Genomic DNA, 17,860 nt, shown 5'->3' with positions numbered 1-17,860 from the left:
CCCATATTGTTGTTGTATTCCCTTCCCCTCTGTAAATTCAGGATCTACATATTGCACAAGAGAGAGCGCAAAGGCTTATTCGGAAAATGGAGACAAACACACTAAAGAGGAATTGTGGTCGTTACTGCGGACAATCCACGAGAACCCCAACCTGCCCAACAAGGAAAGGAGACGTCTGCTAGCACAGTTCTACAAAGGCCACCCGGACATTTTTGTGCAGTATTTTGGCAATAAGTTATCAAGCATGAACATGTTGCTACAGTAATTATTTATGATTGGTGTAATATAATGTACAGAGTGGTAGTAGATGTGAACAAATGTGGCCTTTGTGTGTAAATATTGACTGTGAATGTGGATTTGCGAGGAGTAAACTGTGATTTTTATGAACATGCCGTAATTTACGGACTATTGAACGAACCAAGGTTATAGTTAACGGAAACTAAAACCCACCAAAAGATTAAAAGTAAAATTGAAAATCAATTTTCATGATTGAAATAAAATGAAGACGAAAATGCTTTTGAAAAAAAAAAGAAAAAAAAGAAAACGAACTGAAACTACATCTACTACTACGTATGTTTATAACAGTAACTAAAATTAAGTATAATTATAGAAAAAATATTCTTTGTTTTCGTGGGCTTTCAGAGTTTATTTTAGATGTATTTATTTTTGTATTGCTGTATGTCCGTACAAAAAAAGGCAGGTCAAATAGTTGTTTCAATATTATAATTGACTTTACTTTATTACACAATACTTTGACATGTTTTTTTTTTTTATATAAATCTTGCAATCAACAAAAAACTAAAACTAAAACGAAAAACTATCGGGGGAAAAAAATGACATGCTCTAAAAACCAATTAAAATTACCCGTAACTTAATAAAAAAAACTAAAGTCATAATGAAATAAAAACTAACCATTATGACAAATCCAAAAATATCACTGGAAAGCCCTGGAGCGCACCTGATTATATGTTGCACCCACTAAATTTAAAGAGAGATGGGAACTTTTAATGAACACATACCCGATGTCCAATGTCATGTTTTGTATAAAAGTGGGTTCCACAGATGGCAAGAAGTACTTTCCATTGTCGTCTCTAAGATGGTTGGCGCATATCTGGGGCTTTTTTGTAACGTCACGTGAGAAGGCTTTGTCTCACATCATCAGGCTGCACCTTGCTCGCTCGCGGGCTGCGTATCTCGGTAATGTCGCTGCTCCCCGATGTGAGACCAGCCCCTCTGAGAAATGGGACATAGCCGAGGGCGGATGCAAATATTGGTGGCATGAAGCTTGTTTGCCCTTATAAATCCATAAAGTAGCTGCATCATTATTTGAGACGCACAGTTAAAAGCAGGTGAAAATAGTAGCAGCTTATAGTCTGTAAATTACAGTAGTTGATGCCCCAAAATGGTACAATTTGGAAAACGTTCGGGGGAAATATGCCTCAAAAGTCAAACAAATAAAGCTGTCGTGAGAGACTTCAGCCAAGTAATCATTTAAAAGGTTTTGCTTTTTCTTTAACTTCTTTTTTTGTGACGCAATCACATCACAAGTGTGTGTTCACCATCGAACAGGAAATGAAAATTAGTGCGAAATAGGAAAATGTGGCGGGTAAGTACAGCATCAGCAATACAAGCTTTGGTGAAGGCTGAGTACTTTATGTTTTGCCATGGCATTTTTGTTATTTTTTTAAATATATTTTTAGAAGGTTGACGGTCATGCTTTAAGTATCTGAGGAGTTAAAGGTTTTCTTTTTGTTGGCCCAGAACAAATTTATTTGCTTAACATTATTTCCGATATGCGAGTCAGTCAGTATACCACAATCAATTGTGTTCAACTTTGGAGGTTCTCATATAAATTAATATATTGAGACACCTGGCATTACAGGTAGCAAAAATGGAATGAAATTGTCGCTTTTCAGCTTTACAACAGCTTTTATGTTGTTGTTGCAGTTCATCCTAGAGCTGTTTGTTTAGGATTAAGGCTGTGGCTTGATTGTACTTCAACTCGAAGTCATCCAAGTATGCTTTTCTTGAACCTAATGCACTGGGAACAACAAAGTTGGAAGCATTGATACTAGATCCGACATGTTTAAGTAAGATTCAGGCATAACTTGTCCAATCTGATGTTGAGGAATTCATCAATAGGTGTGCCCCAAATCCCAATACAATACTTCCCTAATATTTTTAAGCGAATGTTCTTCCAGCCAAGTATGGATGTGCGTGCTTTTTGAGAAAAGAACAAGTGTTCCAAATAAATGTGATGAAGACCAGCTGCGCCCGAGAAAGCCTTCTGACGCTAATTTGAAAGTCTAATGTTGCGGTGTTGTAAACAGTTGGAGAGATTCATGGGACTCATCCCCCGCGGGCTTCTGAGCCCCAAAAGCCTCTCTTCAGTCACGTCGTCGAGCTTGTGTTTCACAGGGTACTCCATAATGAGATCCGTTTACAGAGGAAACGGATGCTTTCTTAGCAGGTGACAAATGCTTTGCCACAGTAAGCTCAAACTAACAAACATTTTGAATCGTATGAATATACAGTACATAAATGTGTACCATAGTCTATCAGGCAAAAATGTACCCTAGATCCTGCACAATTCGAGTTAGAAAGAAAAAAATCTGATATAGGTTTAATGTGTATTTTCTATTCATTCGTCATGTGGGATTGGCTCCACCTCGCCCGTGACCCAAATAATAGAAACTGAATGGAATGACGGAGTAAAAACAGCTTTTTGAACAGTGGTTCGTTCACTTTACCAGAGCTATTGTTGTTCTAGAAAGATGTCAAATACTGCCCCCTCGTGGGCATGGCGAGCATGAAACATCTGAACTGTAGTTTGTACTGGAAAACAATTGCACCATTAATTAAGGACCATTTCAGTTTTTAGTGAGTCCGCCAAGGGCCATACGACTAATTATACACTATATTAATCAGCATTTGGATTTGTATAATAGTTGCACTGAGGCTGCACAATAATTGTTCTTTAGAGTTGTGAGGCTAAACAAAGAGACCAAAGACACGTGATGAACTTAATGTACACTTTTATTGAGAGCTCGTCTCCTCCAGGTATCTAAAAATATTTCCCAACACTGGAACAACACAAGGCCAAGAACTGAGCTGTTTGCCACAACCGATGATGGTTGGATTAAAAACTTTGTACAGTATCAGTCAGTCTTTGAACATAAAAACACAAGGACACTCAGGCTTAGGTTGTGTGTGTGTGTGTGTGTGTGTTTGCTGTACAGAGGCCAAGTTCCATCAGCCCAACACTCTCCAAAAACGAACATATTACCTCCTTTGGCCGCTTGTTACATTCTTGTAAGGTTCACGCCATAGTGGCCGTTCTATCGAATCCTCTTCTGCTGGCGAGCGCGGTAGATGTCATGGACGGGCGGCGCCACCGCTCCTTTGTCGTCTTCCTCGTCAGAGTCGGCGTTGGGCCTCTTGAGTGACTTGGTGGCGGCGTGGTTCTCCACGGCGCCATTGCCCTCGCCGCCACCGTCTGGCAGTCTGCCCGTGATGAGCTCCACAGCAGCCTCGACAGCTTTGAAGGGGCAAGGAATGGAGAGAATGAGTATACAGTAAATCTTGCATATTCATTGTCCGGCATTGGTGACTTCACCTATCCGCAGTTGCTTAAAAACTCGCTAATACGTGGACGTCATCTAGTGGAATATTGGTGTTGTTGCTAGATTGAATTAATTGTTGGTACTTTTTCTGTTTGTGATGTTCCTTTTGGTGGGCAGTCCTTCCATTCGCCTCATGCACATTCAAAGTGAAAGTACGTTTTTGTTTCTCTCCTGGTGCAGCTACTAACAGCCGGTGTCGTCTACTTTGCCTGTATTTCCCTCATATTTATTACCGTGTGTAAAAGCCACAAGGTGAGCTTAATGACTTTAAGCTAGTGTGCTGACTAATATTATTGCATACAGTGGTTTATGATGAGTTCATGATTGTGTACATAATAGGTGCATGGTGTTGCTACTTGGCAGATTATATTATTTGCCTGTGTTGTTACAGGCCACAGTAAATAAATCAATCCTAACAGGATTAACAGTCTCTGTTTTAGGTCCTTTGTCGCCATCTTGTAGCACCTATAGGCAATTACAAACACCTTCAATGTGAAACACACTGAGTTACCTTGTGTATAAAATGTACTATATCAAAAAGCTGCCTTATGGGAGGTGTAAATTATTCATGGTTTTACACTAAAAACTGTAGTGTGTAAACTACACTATAAACTGCACCTTGTTTATCACAACCACATTTTTAGATTAGGAGAATGAGAGAAAAATAGCTAGATAAAAACAGACAGATAGAAATTGATAGATAGAGCAACAGAGATAAAGGGTGGGACACAAAAAAAGAAAAAAAAAGACAGGCAGGGAGAACTTACTCTCCGGAAGTGTGCATCTCCTAAAAGTCTCAATGAGCTCATCCACTTGAACAAAAGGACCCTGCAGAGCAGACCATCACACACCCTTTTAACATACACAAGCAAAGCAGCAGACCACTATGGGTGTTCACTGTTACTGACGATGAAACACGTAGGCGGAGGGAGCAGCTTCATTAAAATGACAGCCACCGGGGGGACTGGGAACACTCCGCCGGATACGGGGTGCAGGCCTGGAGCTGCAGACACAAACAATAGGCAGTCATGAGCACAAGCCGTCACAGCTGTCGCGGTTCAAGGGTTAGACGAGGACTGGGCACCTGCTAGGTGGCGCGGCTGGAAGGGGATCATCTGATTGGTGTCCGGTTTGGGGTACTCCGGTTTTCGGTCTATTTCGTCCTTCAGCGTGGGCGCAGAGGGCGCCGCCACAGCCTCAGGAAGAAGAGCTGCCAGTTTGGCACGAGTCACATCCTACAAACACAATTCAATCAATTCAACAGAGTAAGATGCAAGGCAATTTAAGGTTCACGGGCCAGATCTGGCAATTCAGGACATTTTATGTGTCCTGCAAAGGCTCGCTACAATTCTTCGTTGAATTCTGTTAAAAACTAGCCATAAAAATGATCAAATACATACACAAGTTTACAACATAAAAATAGGTAAGGGCATAACTAAGTACAAAGGATGTGGTGGAAACAATCTACACATTCCAGAGTTAGCAGCGGTTTCTATATAAATTGCACACACACAGAATACATACAGTATGTGGGATATATGGAATATACTGTATACATGCCATTTGCCACATGTATGGATGGATGTCAGCTTTTCAGTCGTCTTTAATTGAAATGCCTTCCAACATTCACATTGTCATTCTCATCCGCATCGAATCACTAGCAGGCGTCTATATGTTTTCGTCATACCAGAACTAGGACTATTTCCTGCTTCTGTGTCTAAGAATCATGGGAAATATAGTCCTACTCGCCTAATGCGAGCTATTGCTAGCTGCGCGGTTCCAATGTTACAATGTGGGACAATATCATTGCGGTCTGTGGCACCAAAGTTAAATTCTTTCCTATTTACTATAACATTCATGTTCGCGTTGTCATTCTCATCCGCATCTAATCGCTATCAGGCGTCTAATGATTTCATCATACCAAAACTAGATCTGCTTCTTGCTTCAGTGACTGAGACTCATTGTATATGTAATCCTACACGTTTTTATCACATAATTCAAACTACTCAAACGGTTGCATTTGTCTGCAATCTTCATTTTCTAAAGAGACAAACTATTGATGTAATTCATTTGAAAATGACATTAAATCTGTTCTGTTATAAACAAAAGTTGCTCAATTTGTTCTGTATTTTGTTTCCTTACTGTACCCGATGCGATCCAAACTGTAAACTTAAAACCAAGCTCTGTACCAAATCATTATTTAAACAGCTATGTCGTTGCACAGTAAGTGTAGTTTTAAGATTTTCATTCACCCAGTTGTTGTTTTCACTATATGGCAAGAGTGATGGTCAAAGCACACACCTTGTATCCCAGAGCCTTGAGTTCACTGGCGGAGCAAGGATACAGGTCCATGAACTTGTATCTGTCCACGAGCAAAGCTGTCTCTTTGCCCTCGTACTCCTCCTTGAAGGCTGTGAAACGGCGCCGCTCCACCTTCAGGATACTGGCCAGGTCGCCGATGTTGCTCTCGAAGGCCAGAAAACGAGCCCAAATCTCCCTGAGAAGGCAGAGAGAGGAAATACAAGTCCATCAAAACGAGGACGACAAGACCAGTTGGCCGATGAGTCAATTTAATGAACACTGCATGTACCCTGACTTCTCTGGCGAAAGGTTTCCTGAGGTGAGGACCCGTTCAAACAGAACTCTGGTGTTGTTATCCTCTGTAGGGGAGTAGAAAGATAAACATTTATTACATGACTACCGGGAGGGTTTTCTCTTCACCAGTAATTCTCACCTGGTGGGTTGTGGAGCCATTTTGGGTAGGTTATTAGTACAGCCTTAGAATAGGTTAGTGACAGATCAAAGTGCGTTCCCACTTACAAACCAATTCGGTTTAAGTCATGCCGTACCTGACGGTTCGCCGTCAAACTCATCAGTGTGCCAACTACTGGCAAGGAGGATTTACTCGATTTTTTAGTTTGTTGTGAGTATCGATGGCTGGTATCGGCAAGCTTCAAGAGTACCTGCTACCTTGAAATAAGATTGCTATTGACCCAATATCGATACTGTTATCCGATACTCGCCCATCCCTAATACATGTGTTTTGAAAGGCTATTTTTAACAAGAGATTTCTTCTTCTGTGACAGTGAGTCGCGACTTGACAACAATAGGAAAATAGGGGCCCACGGGTCAGAACCGTTGAGAACATCTCTACATAATACAGCTTCCGGGATGGCAAATGGGTCCAAAGTATCACTCTCAAACAGCATGCATCAGGTATTTCCTCAAATTGTGGCCTCAACCATAATGGAGGCCTTTCTTCAGTTCATTCACAGGTGGGTCCACTTGAACAAAATAAGCACCTCGCCCCAAGCAGCAAATGTGGCGCCACTAGTTGAATGTAGGTGGACCTTTACTGTGTCTGATAACACCATTTGTTGTGCGGCTAATGCTACTGCTAAGCAAAACAGTCTCCAACCAAGTCATTTTTTTTCATTTCAGTTGTCCTCTAGCTTTAACTTTTTTTTTTTAAAAAACACTATAATTATGCCAATTATCCCAAAATGCATTACAATAAAAAATAATACAAACTAAAAGTTAATTTAAAAACGCATTTGCGCAAGCGAAGGCTTCCCACCAATGGATGCCTGCTACTCACTGCCAATGAGAAAATAAATGAAGACAGAACCTACCATTAAGATGTGAGAGGTAATCGATGTACGCGAGTATGTACTCTGGAATATCACCATACTTCTTCAAACCAAGCTCAAAAATCTTAAAGGCCACAGATTTATCCTGTTGGGCATTAAAAAAAAAAAAAAAAAAAACACAAAACATTAAGATGATTCTTAAAGCGTTTGTGTCACCTTCTGGTTACCATCACAAGCACACATCACCTTGCTGCAGTAGTACTCCATCAGAGCTGCGGTGACATACACGTGGTGGCGCGTGCGCAGATCCTCGCGGGCCTTTTTGAAGATGGTGCGGCCCGATTTGATGCCCTCCGCCCTCCTGGCAAACTTCATGTACTGTATATACACCAATGTGGGGTCGATGTCCTCAATGGCCAGCAGTTTATTGTAGATGCTGTGCACCTTCTCGTGCTTCATACGGCTCTTGTAACGATAGCAAAGAAGAAAAGAAATATGAAGGATCGTCCCCCGCATGTCTCGGATTGTTTTTGAAGAGCAGTAACAATTCATTGAGTGACCCACTTCTTCATAGTCGGCAAATGAGAAGTAAAGAAGCATATTCTTCTTCAGTAGTGTCCCAATGGCACGCTCATAGATGTTAGCGGCCTCGTCACTGAATAGTTTGGAGTTATTCATGTCCTGAGAGGAACAAAAGGTGGCCATTAGTGGTCAGATGATGCTGTGTGATGATTTCAAACACACTTGCTTAGGTATACCTTCACAATTTTATGCGACCCAACTCAAGCACTCCAATATTAAAGATCCGGACTTGCTATAAAATAAACTAGTAAAGCATGGCTGAAGATATCCGGAATATGTTGCACAATACTAGACTGTACACAATTAAGAGGCTTGTTGCTTGACCTAGTTTTGACTGACACTGTCAGTTATTCCTTTAAAATGATGATTATTGAGCTTTAATATCTTTGTAAAGGTAGAATGTTTGTCCATCACACGAGAAAGTACAGATGTACCTAATTAACACGGTTATAATTAAAAACAATATCTTGTACCCCTTTCTCTGCCAACAACTTGCTGGACTGCTCCAGGTACTGAGCTGACTCGTACCACACATCAGGATGGTGCCCCAGCACCAGCAGACACTGCTCGTAGGCAAACATCACTGCGACAAGTCAAAGAAGTCAGGAGAGCCAATTTCCTGCAGTGCTGCAAGCTAATTAGTGGAGTGTCACAGACAAGGAGTCACCTCTCTTTGTGATGAGCGTCTGATCTTCTGTGCGCAGCGGGTTGCTTTTTTCCCACTGGATGTACTTCTTCCACATATCCACCTGCTGGGCCTCCTGGGGGGAGTTCTGGGGCGGCACCGAGGGCGCATTCCTGTCCAACCCTTTCATCACGGTCTCGTACTCCTGCGCACACCAGACATCCGCGGATTCAGCAACGCCACCTTGACATTGAAGGAAGCAGTTGGCTCGCTGTTATTTTTCACAGGTGCCCTACCTTCGCTACTCTCCTGGCATTCATGTAGTCTCTGCTTCGATCCTCAATCATTTTCTTGGCCAGGTGTATGTTGATTCCCTGACGTGTTGAATAACCGACCGTCAGCATTAATAGTGACAATAGACCGAGGCTGTGCCAAGATTGATGAGCTCACCTCCTCATATTTGCTATAATCCCTCCAGAGTTGCTCTATGTTAATCATGGGATTCACACAGCCCCTCTGGTAGACCCTCCGCACTGCTGTGATGCGCTGGTTCTCAGCATATGAGCCCACAGCCTCACTAGTGATCCATAAAACAACATCAGCGTCAGTGTTAACTTACATGGTATATACAAGGATAGGGAAATCACTCACACTCCTTTTAGGAAGTTAATGTAGTCCACCCAAATCTGCGAAAAAGCATCACAAAGCATTAGAGAACAGTAGTAAATGTACATTTAAAAAAATAATATCTATTTAATGTACCTGATATGACATAATTTCCATGCCAATTTTATCCAGGGCAAAGTCGTATGCCTGGGCCATCTTCTCCCTGAGGGCAGCAAAATGTGTCTTGAATTCATTGAATATTCAGCAGCAAGATTTGCAGGAATCACGCAAGCTTACTTGTAGCTGGGCAGCTTTCCTTTGGTCTCTCGCACATATGCGAGGTAACATTTCCACAGGTCGATGTGCAACACTTTCATCAGGCATCTCTGAAACAACTGCAGCAAAGAGATTGGAGATTACACCAGTTTAGGACACACAATTTAGAAGTATAGCTTGCATTCATGCATTTAAGCAAAAACAAATCTATTTAGAGAACATCATTGTTCATTTGAGACCTTTTTTAAAATCGTGTATACAGTCTCCTTCAAAAGTATTGGAACGTTAAGTTTAACTCCTTTGTTTTTGTTCTATACCGAAGACGTTTGAGTTTCATATCAAAAGATGGATATGTGACAAAAGTTCAGATTTATGCCTTTTATTCCATGGTATTCACATCTAGATGTGTTTAACAACTCAGGACAGAGCACCTTTTGTTTGAAGTCATCCACTTTTAAAGTGAGTAAAAGTATTAGAATACGTGACTGGTGGATGTTTCTAGTTGCTCAGGTGTTGCCTTTTAGAATGATTGCTTCAACATTAGATAGTGCTTGTTTTCGGCATTGGGTTTCACCTGCGAAAACTGCATTTGCTATTAAGCAAACAGGAAGACCAGAGAGCTGTCTATGGTAGAAAAGCAACCCTAACCCTAACCCTAAGCTCATCTGTGAAGCATGGTGGAGGTTATGTCATGGCTTCCATGGATGCGTCTGAAATGGGCTCACGGGTCTTTACTGATGATGTAACTCATGATGGTAGTAGCAGAATGGATTCTGAAGTCTGCAAAGTTGTCTAGCAATTTACAGAAATATGCATCCAAACTGATTAGGAGAAGTTTTATCGTGCATCAAAACAATGACCCAAAACACACTGCTGCTAACGACAAAGGACTTTTTCAGGGGGCAAGAGTGTAAGGTCATAGACTGGCCAAGTCAATCACCGGACCTTAAAGTGGAAGTCAACCAAAACATTTTTTTTTCCCAAGAATGTGTTCTATGCAAGCCCACTAGTTGAAACAGAGCATTCTGATAAATATTGCGTTTGTGGAATAAGACTTTATCCACCCGTTTTTGTCCATCCTCGGTGGCGACCATTTTGTCACGGCTGACCTGTTTTCTGAAGCTGAGCCGTGGTTGGTCGTTACCCGAGCCCTGAGCAGTTGTGGTGTCATTTTCAGTCGACAGAAGTGACAAAATGGCCGCCCACTGAGATGGCTAAAAACGGGTGGATTAACTCATATTACCAATACGCAATATTAATCAGAATGCCGTGTTTCAACTAGTGGGCCTGCTGGGAACATATTCTTGAAAAAAATATGTTTGGGTTGATTTCTACTTTAACCCATGCATGCATCTCGCCTCCTGAAAAGAAGACTGAAGCGGGAAACACCCAGGAACAAAACTGAAAGAGGCTGCAGTAAAGGCCCAGAAAAGCACTTCAAAAGAAGATTGCAACAGTCTAAGTGAAGTTGATGTGTTGCAGGATGGATGCAGTTCTTGCAAGCAAGGATTATGCCACCAAATATTAAATGTTATTCACTTTAAGTTCATTTTCTAATACTTTTGCTCACTTGAAAAGTGGATGGCTTCAAACAAAAGGTGCTCTGGCCTGAGTTGTTTAACACATCTAGATGAAACTACCATGAAATGAAAGCTAGAATTTTGAACTTTTCTCTCATATTCATCTTTTGACCTTGCTGTTCCAATGCCTTTGAAGGGGACAGTCTAGTGGGAAGTTATCAAATAAAATCCAAACATGTAACAAATCATTTTGGATGTGACTCTGGGCTCAACAAACACAAAATAAAATAACAGGCTAGTATGTGGGGAAATTAAAACTGAGTGTGAACTTGCAAGTTTGACGGCGTTGTTTCCTGGAATCAGTGGGACAAAATAACATTCCTTTCATGTTGCCTTATTATAATTTCAAGGTGCGTGACACCAGAATGTAAAATATAGTTCATCCCAGGGAAATCAATATCAAATTACAAAGTGTAACAGTAGACCCAATTCAATATTCATAAGGACATTTACTCACCTTTTCTACCTTGTCATAGTTTTTTGCCTTGACCTGCAAATAAGACAAATGTAAATGCAACATTATTTCAAGAGTAATTTGGAACAAAAAATGGCTTCCAGGAAACATGCATTCATGCAAAATTGAGCACACGCAACTCAGCAGATCAACAAAGTGAAATTCACACAAGAATGACAAAGTACTTGGATAAAGGGGTTTATTATGATTGTAATGTTGGGTAGATTGTGCCTCAAAACCATGGCAAAATGCCAGTTGGAGTAAGATGTAAATATAATTTGAAGGGAAGAAAAAGGAAAACTGCTTCTGGGTGTACAATGTATTCTCTTTGCAGATTCTTGGAATTAATATTTTGAGCAACCAGTGTGAACCTCCATTGGGACGGAGTGTTGTTTTGATCCTAATAGCTCTCCAGATTGAAAAGATGCCACGATTCCAGAGCTGTGATATGAATAAAACATACTACAAAAATGCAACTTCAAATAAGAGTCCACTGTTGGAGGTTGGCAGCATTTCCTTCTTTTGGCGTGAGAAAGACAGGGCAGCCAGGGGAATTGAGACTTTTTATTTTGTAAAGACAAACTGAGCTAATCTTACAAAACAACACATTTAAAAAAAAAAAAGGATCTATTTCTGAAACAGATTCACAAAACAACTCATTGGTTTTTGTTTCCGACCTTGGTACTGCCCCCTCAAGATGGCATCAACTGTGAGTCTATTTTAAGTAAACCCAGTCAATCGGTAACTAAATTAAATCGGAAAGAAATAAAGCACAGACACAGTTTTAAGTGCAAGCGTTATATCGTAGAAACAGCAAAGTTAGTCAATAAGGACGGCAACGTTCTTTCATGTAAACCTAAATCTTGTGACTAGGGATGGGCATAAGTGATCAATTAATTGACTATTAAGTCAACAGAGGTGCTGTATAGATTTACCATTAGTTTGCGTTCTGGATTAAAAAAAAAATCAGTTCAGAACACTGATATTCACCCAGCTCATTGATTCTAATACTAAGAAAACGGACTGACCAGTCATTCTCGATAAAATGTTATTTTCATGCTAGAAAAATAATATAATTTATTTTTCCAACAGTACAGTTAGCATAAAAGCGAATGTTGCGGTACCCCTTTTCACCACATTAACATTGGAGAGGGGCATATGGGGCAAAATTCTTTCAATTTATAACTAAAAGCTGTAAGAAAGTCCTCAAAATGAATGTGGTAAAACATAACTGAATATCTCATACTGTCTTTGCACAACTTGCTTATAAAAAGGTGGACTCTGGCTAAGGCTCCAGGTTTTAATCTGTCCCTGGGCTAAAATGGGGCTTTGACTGATACACAGGGGGGCTGAGAAAATAATTTTGAAATATATTTTAGAATATCAAATAAAATGCTGTAGGGGTTTAACTACAAATAGTTATGACAGGGCCATGGCACCCCCATACCCAGCCCCGAATCCCGGTGTAGCACCATCCCTGACTGTTACCACGTTAAAAGCCTTCTATGAAACGCAGTTTTGAACCTGGCACTGTTATTACTACACTCATATTGTTAGAGTAATCCACCATTGGAATTGTGATTGTTCTAACAAGCCCAAGGATAAAATCACTTTATTTTAGATACAAGCTTCGAGGAAACTGGCCCTCCCGTCTCTGAACATGAGTGTTGTGACCTGAAACTCTATCAGTTATGATTGGGTAGTGGTCACTCTCTAAATTTGTTAACTTCACACCTACATAAACCCACACACTCCTGCTCAAATTCTAGATTTTTGTGATATTGAAAAAAGGCCCAGATAAATAATCTCAAAACGTTTTCCAGCCTTAATGTGACCCATAACCTGCATGACTGAATTACAAAATGATTGTACATTTTTTGAAAGGGGAAATTAATATAAAGCCTGAAATGTGGTTACACAATGAGGCAAATCCTCTTAATGGTGGGATGTGGCTGTGCTCAGAATTGGACACATCTGACACCATAGAACGTGCCCCTGATTGATCCTAAATAAATTTCAAATGTTCTAGTAGGTGTTTTACTTATTTGCCTTCTAGCAGAAGCCTGAAGGTTTTGTGCTAACAGTGACACAAATTTGGACACTCCCCCTTGACTAACTCCCCCAGTTCCTGCTGAAGAAAAACAGTATCTTCATGCTTCATACTTTGGATCAGGTTTTTATTCAACTGGTACTTATTCAAGGCAGAGTTAATTATAACCAGTTTGAAATATCATTCACTGATGGCACAACACCTTCAAGCTTCTAATCGAGAGGAACAAAAGTCTTGGTAAAGTCTACTAGAACAGCTGAAATGTATAGGGAGTTAATCAGAGGCATTTTAAAAGGTGAGAGGTGTGTGCTCACTGCACATTTAACATGAAGTTGAACGTGATTAGTTAATTCTGAAAGCAGCCACATCCCAGTTAAGAGGGTCTGGACATTTGCGTGCAACCAGATACGTTCAGTTATTCCCACCTTTTTTTTTGGTCTCTCAAAGTCTCATTTGTCATACACGTTTGCAGTCAGCGGCACTGCATCATGCAAACTAATGTTCCAAATATTTCGACTTACATGTATGATGCGGTAAAAATATTAAGCGCTCTCAAGTTCAGTCTTATATGTAATAAAATATAATGATTAACAAATTGGTAAATTATTTGTGTCTGTATGAATTCTAACAGCATGATATTTGTAAAAGCGCATTTTCGATACAACTCACTAGATTGTGCTAGTGGTCATAAGTGTCAAACGGACAAGTACGGTAGTAACTTTTCATCAAACTGTATACGTATGTCAGAAGAATGTTAGTTTCTGTGTGCATGCTGACAGATCAAGAGTAAAACCCAGACCCAGCAACTTAGTGATGGACTTAGAGGGGTCTGAGGCCAGGGCCCCACTGGCACTAATTAATACGCATGCAACCAGAGCATAGAGAAGTTTAGCCCACTTTAGAGGTGCAGCTCTGTGCTGACTTTCACTTCCTTGCTCAACATGAAAAGGGGAAGGGACCTAGTTTTAACATTCACCTCCTAATACACATTAGAAGTCAGCAGATGACTAAACAGGGGTTATTCAACTGGTGCTTGGTCAAGGCAATTAACACTGTGAAGGGCCAACTGCAAATCCCACAGAGGAGAAAACATTAACACCAACATGCCAAAAATAGTTTGGACACATAACAGCTGAAGTCCTGCCTTAGTACAATCATAAGCAACACTAAGCAACCGGCATGTTCAGAGACCGTCAGTCACCATCCAAAACAATAACTCAATCAATCTCATCAAATATAGACCATAGCTTAATACAATTACTGCAAGAGGAAAAGCTTTAAGCGAGACTGCTGCTGTGAACGTACAAGCTAACGCGTCTATATTTTCGACAGCAGCATTCAAGAAAAACTGCCAAAACCAGTACCGCCTAAGAAAGCATGATTTGACCTGAAATCTGCTTATATAAAATTAACAGGTACAATACTTCAAAGGGTACGTCATGTCAAACACTTGACAATATATTCTATGCATCCCCACCAGTCTAGACTGATTAACAGTGTGCATTTAAGGAATATGAATTATGCATTAAGATCCACCCGGTTTTATCCATCTCAGGGAGCTGCCATTTAGCCTTGTATCGCCACTTGCTGTCGACTGAATATGAAATCGCAGCACCTAAGGGCTTAGGTTGAGTGTCACATGACAAAACCCACAAAACAGGTGAGTTGTGAGGGTCGCAACCAGAGCCCTTAGGCACTGATGTCATTTTCAGTCAACAGCGAATGGCAAATTGGCAGCCCGTCCAAGATGGATAAAAATGAGTGGATTTTTTTCTGCTTAACTCATATTCCACAAATGCAATATTTAGAAGAATACTGTGATTAGACTAGTACGCATAGAAGAAAGATTTAAACTTGACTTCCCCTAACGGCAGAGGTGGAGAACCTTCAACAAGGGAGTCATTTTCGACCCATGACAGCTTTTGATACAGCCAGTTCGCAATTCTAAGAACAAAGCTTAAAGGGGAAGTCAACTAAAACAACTTCTTTATAGTTTTTTATTTTTGCAGCCCCACTAATATGAACAAAGCATTCTGATTAATATTGCATTTTTGGAATATAAACTAAGAAGCAAAATCTGTGTTTTTATCCATCTCAGGGGGGCGTCCATTTTGCCACTGGCTATCCGCTGAAAATTACATCACAGTGCCTAAGAGCTCATGTAAGGTGCAATCACGTCACAGCTTGCATCACTTGACATAACTCAGAAGACAGGTGAGCCATGATTGGTCGTTACCTGAGCCCTGATCAACTGTCATGGCATTTTCAGTCGACAGCTAAGTTGCAAAATGACCTCCTTCTGAGATGGATAAAAACAGGTGGAGTTTGCTGCTTAAATCATATTCCACAAACTCAATATTAATCAGAATACCGTGTTTACACTAGTGGGACGCATAGAACATATTGAAAACATTTTTGACTTGACTTTCCCTTTAATGGACCTGTTTAAAAAGGCACAAAAACATTTAACCTACAAATGATCATAAATGCATATTTGTATCGTAATTTACTCGGAAATTTGGCATAGGCCTAAGAGGACTTGAAAATAACTGAAACGGCTACCAATCGGAAAACTCCCTATACTTGCTTTAAGATCCGATCAACTTTGACCAACAGCCAACAATAAGCAAGAACAACCATGTGGTTATTTCCGCTACCTGCTTCTTGCGGTCCACTGGATCTTGCTGCAATGACGGCGTAATTTCCCAAGATAGTTCATTCTTTTACTTTGTATGGATGTGTTACCCACAACGTTAGATGTTCCACAGCAGATTATAAGAGGAAGGAGACTTAAAACATTGTTTTTTTCTTTTAAATAAAACAATTAAAAGGGGCTTAAAAATCTGTGTCACAAAAAATGTTGTAGCAAAAACAAACAATGGGACACTGTTCTTTGTTCCATTCATTCAGTGGGAAGGTGGTGGGGAATGTCTCAAAAACAGAGTATTTGTTCATCATATTCCAAAAGAAATGACACAGGAGGCAATAAATTGACACGACAAGTGAATAAAAGGCTAATGCACTCCAAATACCATTTAAATTGTTTTAATACTGTTGCAGACCAAACATGCAACAAATTCACTTTACCCCATTTAAAAGAATATGACGAGGAGAATACTTATTAAATCCTTGGAACAAAAAAAACCCGTTCCCATTTTAACGTTTAAAGGCACAATCCTCAATAATTGTGAAATAATTGATGGAGGTATATTTTATGGGAGGGCGATGCTTGAACCAACAACTTTCAGCAAGTGGCTCAAATCAAGAATTGTGACTTTAAACCCCATTGATGTAGGAGACAGTGTGAAAAACACATTGTTGATCATGTAAGGAAAAATGGCATGCATACGAGAAAGAAAAAAAGTATTAACCTCAGCTTCAATGAAGAGTTTCCAGAATCTGCCAGAACTTGGAAACTGTGTGACAAGTCGCTCATATGTCTTCCGCGCTTTATCAATAGGTTGGTTCTAAAGTGGGAGAATGCATTTACATCCACACAAATGTGAGGAAAATATAAGTAAGGCTTTAACAAACTGCTAACCCCCGCCCACCACCCTTAAGCCCATTTTATTTTAACCCCTATACATATATGCAACTCTTGAGTCACTAAACCTGTGCTTCTCGAATCAGAATGCTCCAAGCGTCAAGGTCGTATGGGTTTTCTTCCAACTTTTTCTCTGCCTTCTTCACCTTCTCCGGAACATACTCGACCGCCGCCTGCAGTAGAAGGACCAAATGCATGAATGAAGCGTTATGGTGCAGAATGGAGAAGAAACAAAATACATTAAAAAATGCAGACAAGGATGGTGGATACAGCCGAAGACGGCGTTTGGGTGCATTCAAGTTAATGCACGTTTGTTTAATTAAACACCCTCACACCATTCATTCATTCATTCATATTTTATCCATCTACTTTCCTGTTCAGCTTTCTATTGTTAATCATTCATTGTTGCATTCCAGTGCATTTGCATTTAACAAAAAGAGTTTCGGTGTAAAGATACCAGAAGAAAGGAGGGATCAAATCAGGCCAACGACGCCATAACGACAACGGAACCACGAGCTTGATCGACAATATAGCATGCTTTATAAGGACATATCGGTAACTAAACGAAATTATTGTGCTAGATCGACATATTCTGACATAACCAAGACACAGTGCACATACTTTAAAAACTAGAATGGTCACAGCGAGGACAAACATCAAGCGCTATTAGCAGTAGCATTGCAATACGGGCCTATGCGACATAAGCTAACTTTACCTGGTCGGCTGCTGCGTCTGTAGACATGGCTGCAAGAGTAATATGAGGTTAGAGAAGTACTACAGTATGAGTAAAGATTAAATGGCAACGTTGTGGCGAATTTTAAATCAGCTCCGTGACACGCATTATCTTTAAACTGAGCTATCACGTTGTCCTCAAAGAACTCGCTGCTCAGTAACTAGCCGATTTTTTTTCAAAATGGCGAGGGAAATGAC

At 40.4% G+C, this 17,860-nt stretch overlaps 2 protein-coding genes across 5 annotated transcripts in view; one reads left to right on the top strand and one right to left on the bottom strand.

Annotated features, from left to right (window-relative positions):
* The window catches only part of depdc7a (DEP domain containing 7, paralog a), a 19,089-nt gene extending 15,045 nt beyond the window's left edge, over nt 1–4,044 (top strand). For all 4 annotated transcript variants that reach the window (XM_086024962.1, XM_086024963.1, XM_086024960.1 and 1 more), the window contains exon 9: nt 42–4,044. In XM_086024962.1, coding sequence (XP_085881088.1) covers nt 42–265 — 224 coding nt within the window. In that variant the 3' untranslated portion in view covers nt 266–4,044. The remainder of the gene's footprint in view (nt 1–41) is intronic.
* cstf3 (cleavage stimulation factor, 3' pre-RNA, subunit 3) lies at nt 3,019–17,860 on the bottom strand. The gene is made up of 20 exons (XM_086024958.1): nt 17,646–17,860; nt 16,999–17,103; nt 16,758–16,853; nt 11,340–11,372; nt 9,324–9,421; nt 9,183–9,249; nt 9,072–9,106; nt 8,871–8,997; nt 8,717–8,794; nt 8,463–8,625; nt 8,269–8,378; nt 7,778–7,894; nt 7,460–7,678; nt 7,256–7,358; nt 6,214–6,283; nt 5,925–6,120; nt 4,708–4,858; nt 4,532–4,626; nt 4,391–4,451; nt 3,019–3,538 (listed from the first exon to the last, which is right to left on the bottom strand). Exons 1-20 carry the CDS (start codon nt 17,670–17,672, stop codon nt 3,339–3,341), a joined length of 2,151 nt encoding a protein of 716 aa, XP_085881084.1. The 5' UTR covers nt 17,673–17,860; the 3' UTR covers nt 3,019–3,338.

This window comes from Filicampus tigris, chromosome 3 (assembly GCF_054856515.1).
Source record: "Filicampus tigris isolate MCC_2025a chromosome 3, RoL_Ftig_1.0, whole genome shotgun sequence".
NCBI classification, from domain to species: domain Eukaryota; kingdom Metazoa; phylum Chordata; class Actinopteri; order Syngnathiformes; family Syngnathidae; genus Filicampus; species Filicampus tigris.
The sequence above is the reverse complement of the archived record's forward strand: the minus strand, read 5'-3'. Positions and strand labels throughout refer to the sequence as shown.